The 7,403-nt window shown below is 65.4% G+C and overlaps 1 protein-coding gene across 1 annotated transcript; it reads left to right on the top strand.

Annotated features, from left to right (window-relative positions):
- The first annotated feature begins 2,881 nt into the window (after positions 1 to 2,881).
- SLC35F6 (solute carrier family 35 member F6) lies at positions 2,882 to 7,221 on the top strand. The gene is made up of 6 exons (XM_040599323.1): positions 2,882 to 3,012; positions 4,920 to 4,992; positions 5,064 to 5,235; positions 5,674 to 5,886; positions 6,108 to 6,218; positions 6,448 to 7,221. The coding sequence occupies exons 1-6, from the start codon at positions 2,936 to 2,938 to the stop codon at positions 6,918 to 6,920; spliced, it is 1,119 nt and encodes a 372-aa protein (XP_040455257.1). The 5' UTR covers positions 2,882 to 2,935; the 3' UTR covers positions 6,921 to 7,221.
- Positions 7,222 to 7,403: the final 182 nt, after the last annotated feature.

The raw sequence follows: 7,403 nt of genomic DNA, 5'->3' as shown, positions 1-7,403 counted from the left end.
CACTCATCCGAATCTGGGGAGAAGCGTGGGAGGTAACACTGTGCCCAGCTGGATCCAGCCATGGGATGGGGAGTGCCAGCGGGAACCCACTGCAGCTGGTGCCATCTCCATGGCCAGCATTGCGCCATCCTTTGTGGCATGATGTCACTCCAGGGGGATGGGGTGATGTCACTCCCTTCCTCACCTCACTGGAGCGGTCAAGTGGGCTCTGCCTGGGGGGTACCTGGCAGCACCGGAGCTGCCCCCTCAACCTCTGCCCGCAGCCGAGAGCTGGGTGCACCCTGAGGAAGAGCCACCCCATTCATCAGCTGGCATCAGGGCTGGGTGTGGGTTCCCCCAGCGCTGGGGCAGCTGCTTTTGAGATGACGATGAAGACAAGGTGGATGCAGGCAGCAGTGTCCCTGCCCACATCTGCCTGTGACCCTGGGCAAAGTGTGTGTATGAAGGTGGGCGGACAACACACCCCCCCCAGGAAAAGGTGAAAGGGGAGGGATGGGAACGCTCCGGCTGGCAGCCTCAAGCGCGGGGAAATGGAAGCAGAGCCCAGGAGATGGAAGAATTAAACATTCTGTTAATGAGAGGATGGGCTTCATGGCCTCGTTAATTACATGGGGCTGGGGAGCATCTCTGGGGGTGAAAGGGGGTGCCTCCTGGTCTGTGGCTGCAGTGTCCCGTGGGGCTGGTTGTCCCTAATGTCCCATCTCCTCTCCTCTGGGGACCCCAGGGACCCTGGATGGCCCCACACAGGTGTCTGTGCAGGCTGGCACTGATGTGGGAGGGTGGGCACATGTTGTGCACACTGCAGGGGACTTTGGAAGTCAGTGGCTCTGCCACCGCTCACCCACATGTCCTTGGAACGCTCACCCATCCCAGGACTGGAGCCCCAGCTGGCCCACCCTGTATTGTACCCACAGGTGACACTGGCAGGTGGCCCAGTGCCCATGAAGATGCATGGCTGGGCCCCTCCAGGCATGAGCCACCTGCCACAGGGGGGCTGCCTTCTCCGCCGTGCCCCCTGCTCGCCCCTCACCATCTTGTCACCCAGTATTTTTCCATGGGGAGGGACGGGTCGGGGACAGGGGGGACACGGGGAGTGTTTGTCTTGCTGGCTGGAGTGAGGCCACACGCTCAGTGGCACTGAAGAAGAAGTTGGCGGGGCTGGGAGGAGGTGGCCGCATCCTGCTTCCTTTGCCTTTGCCATTCGGACGTGGGGTCCCCGCCGGGGGGGGGATCGGCATATGCTTGGGGTGCTGCAGGCACAGGGGTCACCAGAGCTCCCAGAGGTAGACCCAACAGCCCAATGGCAGTGGGTACCAGCGGCTGCTGGGTGTCCCGGTCCCCCAGGGTCTGGGGGAGCTGCTGTGCCCTGGCCCTGTTTCAGGAGGAGCCCCCCACGGCAAAGCCACCAAACCCAGCGCTTGCTCCCCATCACACTCCTCCCCAGGAGCCCGTTTCAGTCCCCTCCCCATCACACCCCTCTGCAGGAGCCCGTTTCGATCTCCATCACACCCCTCCCCAGGGCTCCGTTTCGGTCCCCTCCCCATCATATCCCTCCCCAGGTCCCGTTTAGGTCCCCTGCCCACAGCATCCCTGGGGGCAGAGAGGGCAGAAGGCGCTGCCCACACCCCCAGCCGCGGGAAGGGTTAACCGCTGAGTGCAGACAGCCTTGGAGAAGGCCCTTGGAGGGGATTTTTCTCCCCCCACCCCCCACCGAAGCCTCCCACAGGTCATGGCCGCTGGGGCTGACGTTGGATGGAAAAACAGTTTATCTCCGGCTGGCGGGGAGGCTGGAGGCGGGGGTGGGTGGGGGTGGAGGGTGGGGGGGTGGAGGGTGGGGGGGTGGAGGGTGGGGAGCGGGCGGCAGCAGAGCTGCCGGGTGTGGAGGGGCCCTCTGACACCCCTCGGTTTGGGGCTGGGGCTCACAGGTGGCTGGTGAGACCCCAGGGGTCAGGGCTGGCAGCCCCAGTGGGGCTGAGGGGGGGAACTACCCCCCGACAACCAGTCCCAGGGAGCTGGGGGGGGGGGGCTGAGGGGGGCTGCCGTGGAGCTGCATCTGTGACCGATGGCCCTGACACCCCAGGGTGGCCCGGGGACAGCGCCCCCACCCAGCCTCGCAAAGGGTTAGTCCAGGCAGGGGCAGTCTAGGCGGGGTTATCCCGGGCAGTTAATCCGGGCGGGGAGGGATAGCCCGGGCAGGGTTAGCCCAGGCACAGTTACCCCGGGCAGGGCCATCCCGGCCCGGGCCATCCGGGGCAGGGCTATCCCCGGGCAGGTCACCCAGGCCGGGGCCGGGCCCGTCGGTCCTGCCGGGCTCGGGAGCGCGGCGGGGCCCGGCCCTGCTCCGCCAGCGCCACCTGCCGGCACCGCCACGGTGGGGACACGGGGTCACGCGTGACGGAGGTCCCGGGGCCACTGCCCGCGGCACTGTGGGCCCGGGAGCGGGGCACTGGGATGCCGGCACGGGGCCACGCGGGGACCGCGGGGCCCCAGAGGCGGGACCGAGGCCGGCGGGGTGCACGACACGGGGACGGTGGCACCGGGGCAGGCGGCACGGGGACAGGGCCTACAGGGGCATGCACCACCGTGGAATGCAGCAGCGGGACATGCAGCACCGGGGCAGGGCCTAGCCGGACCGGCGGCACTGAGACAGGCGACACCGGGGCAGGGCCTATCGGGACCGGCGGCACCGGGACCGGCGGCACCGGGATCGCCGCGCGCCGCAGCGGGGGCGGGGCCACGCTGCCTGTGGGCGCGGTCAGGCGCTGCGGGGCGGAGGGCGGCCAGTCGGGGGCGGGGCGGGACGGCCAGGAGGCGGGGCCTATGTTGCCAGGGGGCGTGGTCTACCTCGTCAGGGGGCGGGGTCTGCCCGCAGAGGGCGGGGCTGGGCCGGCGGCGGTCCCGGTGCAGGGCGGGAGGCGGCGGCGGTGGCGGGGCCATGGCCTGGTCCCGGTACCAGCTGGGCCTGGCCGCCCTCATGCTGGTCACCGGCTCCATCAACACCTTGGCGGCCAAGTGAGTCCTCCCGGCGGCGGGCGGGGAACCCGCACCCCGGGGCTAGGGTCCCGTAGCAGCCTCGGTCCCCTCGGGCTCGGGGCTGGGCCCACCGTCCTGCTCGGGGCCTTCCCGGGCCTCAGCGTGGCCTGGGCGCCCCCTGGCCCCGCGCCCCCTCCGCAGGGGTCGAAGCCCGGTCTTCAGGCCTCTAGTCCCCTCCATCCATCCCATGGCTGGTGGCCCCAAGGTCCGAGGATGCCACACCCCGGGTTGGGCTTCGGGTCCCCTCCGTGGTTTTGGGGACGACTGCCCTCGGGCCTTTTCCCCGCTGCACCCGCAGCCCCACGCAGGGGCGAGGGGGCCCTTCCCCTCCCCCCCAGGCCAAGCTGTGGTCCAGGCTGTGTTGGCAGGGCTCCGGGACCTGCCCTGTGCCCCCCCCACAAAGCTGGCCAGGGCTGGGCTTTAGGGTGCCCCATAGGGCTGGGGACCCAGCTCCAGGCGATGCGGGAGGGAAGAGGGTGCATGGCCAGCTGAGCTGGGGCTCTCTAGCCCTCTTGCAGGTGCTGTCAAGGGGTGCTGTGGCCGGCTGTATGGTGCTGGGGAGGAGCCATCCGAGTACCCCCAAAACCAGGCTCCGTGTGCCTGCTTTTGTCCTGCAGCTCACCCTAAAAACCAGGCAGGGACTGGATTGAGGCCCTTCCCATGGAGAGCACCCTGGGGTGCTCCCAGCCCTCACAGCAAGGGTGAGGACGATGTTCCCAAGAGCTGCCCAGGCAAGCCAGACCTGCCAGGCCAGCTCGTCCCAGTGCTGCTGGGCAGACACGTGGGCCATCAGTGGGGTTTCACCGGACAGCCAGGCTCCAGCTTTGCCCTGGCAGACCAAGGTCCCTGGATGGGGAAACTGAGGCACAGACCCCCGCGGGGCAGAGCAGAGCCAGGAGATGGCACCGAGCTCTCAGACAGCTCATGAGACCCACGTGTGGCCCCAAAGCCTCTTGCAAAACACAGACCTGAGCTGGCCGGTGGCAGAGGGGCTGTGGCATGTCAGCCGGGGCTGACTCACTCCTAAATCTTGCTGGCCTGGCTGAAAAGCCCCTCACCAAGCAGCAGGGGACGAGCTGGGGATCTCCACTCACATGCTGTTTCTGCAAGCTCAGCAGATCTGCGGCCACTCAGCGTCAGCAAAAAGTGGCCGGAGGAGAGTGGGGTGCCTGCCTGCCTGTGTCAGGTGCACTGCCACACTGGGGGTGGCCTGGGGGCTGGCAGCTGGCCACTGAGCGTCTGGGGTCCCCTCCCAATGCGGATGGCCCCTAAAGAGGGGAGATCCTTGCCAAAACAGGCCATGGGAACCTGTGCCACAGCCTGTCTTTATCCAGCCTTGCCCTCTGTGCTGCTTGAAATACCCAAAAGAGGAGGTTTGTGCCCCAAAACCACGGCTGAAGGTGTGAGTAGAGGAAGCTGCTGCCCCCAGCTTGTGATACACATCTTTTCTGACTCCTGTGTCCCTTAGCCCCCACATCTTTAAGGCTGGTGACATACAGAGGAGGAAAGAGGTCGGGGTGACCCCCACCACCACCACACTGTCGCGGTCTGCCCAGCCAGGAGACGGTGCTGCCTGGCCAGCTCTGGCCGAGCGTGCCGGCAGCGATGGGCGTGGGGACACCGGATTGCAGGGCTGTTACATGGAGGTATCAGTTTCTCTGCCTGTCACTCAGGGCCGGGAGCTGGGCCAGGAGCTGCTGGCAGGTCAGGGCAGCCACAGCAGTGTCTCCTTCCCCGCTGTCTCCTTCGCTATGGATGTCCTGTCCCCGGAGCTGTCACCTCGGGGGGCTAATGGCCTAGAGGACAGCCCTGGGCTGGCTCTTGAGGTATGCTTTGGCTCTCCGCTGCCCGCTGCTCTAACCATCACCCTCTCCTCTGCCATGTAGGTGGGCTGATAACTTCAGTGCGAGTGGCTGCAGTGGGACGGAGGAGCATGGCTTTCAGCACCCCTTCCTTCAGGTGAGCCCCCTGTCCGGGGCAGGCAGGGCCTTGCAGGCAGGGCCAGCCCCCCTCACCCGCCTCTCTTGCAGGCTGTGGGCATGTTCCTGGGTGAATTTTCCTGCCTGGGGGTGTTTTACCTGCTGTTGTGGAGGGATCGGTTCAGGCCGGAGCCCAGCATGGCCCCATCACAGCCCTTCAGCCCGCTGCTCTTCCTGCCCCCTGCTCTCTGTGACATGACTGGGACCAGTATCATGTACGTGGGTAAGTGCTGGGGACAGGGATGCCACCTCTGTCCCCTCTTGCCCTGCAGGGACCTGGCTGTCCCTGAGGCTGGACTCAGCTGTTGGGCTGCAGGACTCCACGGTGCATGTTTCTGGAGGGTGTCTACCCTGAAGCAGGTTAGAGGGGTCAGAGCAAACACTTCCCACTCATGCAGCGAGCTGTAGCAGGGCTCAGTAAGCCGTTTTCCTCAGGGGGTGTGGTGTTCCCATGGAGCAGAGACATGGGGCTGCATCTTGGCACAAACCTCTCTGCTGCCAGCTCTAAATAGGAGTGGGGGGAGACAGCATCACTGCCCCTTCCTGCAGTTAATCACTGATGTGCTGTTAATTACCACAGCAGACTATTAAGCAGAGGGGTGGCAGCATTAGCTGGCTCCAGCAGCACATGCAGCTCATGGGTCTGTCTCTCCCTGTGCAGCCTTGAACATGACCAGTGCCTCCAGCTTCCAGATGCTGCGAGGATCCGTCATCATCTTCACCGGGCTCCTCTCTGTGGCCTTCCTGGGCCGCAAACTGGAGCTGAGCCAGTGGCTGGGCATCCTAGTCACCATTGTGGGACTGGTGGTGGTGGGGCTGGCTGACCTGCACAGCTCTCATGACCAGAAACACAAGCTCAGCGAGGTGATAACAGGTACATAGTGGCCCTTGGGGGAGGTGGGATGGCCATGGCGGGGAAATAACTCCCCACAGGGCATGTGCCTGGCTCTCCAGGCATGGCTCTGCCATGCTGCCTGTCTGGTGGGCTGGGAGAAGGGGGCTCAGCCCCCCTTTGTTTCTCTCCCCTTGCCTTCATTTATCTCCCCTTGCCTTCATTTATCTCCCCTTGCCTTCACTTCTCTCCCCTCCTTGCAGGTGACCTGCTTATCATCATGGCGCAGGTGATTGTTGCCATCCAGATGGTGCTGGAGGAGAAATTTGTCTACAAGCACGATGTGCACCCGCTGCGGGCCGTCGGCACTGAAGGTCTGTTGCAACATCAGCCGAGGTGGCTGAGCACTCTGGGGTGCCCCATCCTGCAAACCCAGCCAGGGGAGGGCTGCTTTGTGTGGGGAGGGGACTGCAGGCTGCGAAGTGGGTGCTGCTGTGGAGGTTTGGGTCCCACAGGGAAGGTGGGGTTAGCTGGGGGCAGGGGGCTAGGGATAGGCAGCCCCAAGTGGTGCTTGGAGCCCAGCTGACACCCCCTTGCATCCAGGTTTCTTTGGCTTCATCATCCTGGCCTTGCTGCTGGTGCCCATGTACTACATCCCAGCGGGCAGCTTCAGTGGGAACCCTCGGCGGACACTGGAAGATGCCCTCGATGCCTTCTGCCAGATTGGCCACCAGCCCCTGATTGCCCTGGCCCTGCTGGGTAACATCAGCAGCATCGCCTTCTTCAACTTTGCTGGCATCAGTGTCACTAAGGAGATCAGTGCCACCACCCGCATGGTGCTGGACAGCCTCCGCACGCTCGTCATCTGGGCTGTCAGCCTGGCTGTGGGCTGGGAGACCTTCCATGGCCTGGAGATCTTGGGGTTTGGGGTGCTGCTGGTGGGTGCTGCTCTTTACAATGGCCTGCACCGGCCCCTGCTCGCCCGCCTGCCCTGGCGCGTGGAGGAGACCAGCAGGACGGCTGAACACGAAGGCTTGCTGCAGGGGGAGACCACGGCCATCAACAGCGAGAGCTGAGCCTTCACCACCCTATGTCGGGCTTGGCCCCGCGATTTATTTCCCTGCACCATCTCGGCGCGGTGGTGGTGATGCCAGCTGCCAGCCTGCTGCTGTTTGAGGGAGAAACCTCTCCCCTGCCTCACTGCCAGGGCTCCGGGAGGGGATGGTGAGGCTGTGCCTGCCCTTCCCGGGGGGAGATTAAAGCCTCTGCCCCTGTTCACAAGGGGCTCAGGGTGGGGGGGGTGGGAGGGCTGGGTCTCATCCCGCTGCTCCCCAACCTGTCTCTCCCCCCCAATAAAGTGCATCTGCCCACAGCTAACTCCCTGTGGGTCTGTGCTGGCTGTGGGAAGGGCTGTGTGGGGGCCCAGCGTGGCTGAGGAACAGGGTCTGGCCCCAGCAGGAGGGTGGGGGCCAAGTCTCCTCTGTCCCTAGTGGGGTGGTGGTCACGCAGGGCATGATCCTTTGTGTCCCCAAGGAGGGGAAGGACCTGGCACCTGGACC

This window comes from Falco naumanni, chromosome 6 (assembly GCF_017639655.2).
Source record: "Falco naumanni isolate bFalNau1 chromosome 6, bFalNau1.pat, whole genome shotgun sequence".
NCBI classification, from domain to species: domain Eukaryota; kingdom Metazoa; phylum Chordata; class Aves; order Falconiformes; family Falconidae; genus Falco; species Falco naumanni.
This window is presented reverse-complemented; position numbering and strand designations above follow the sequence as displayed.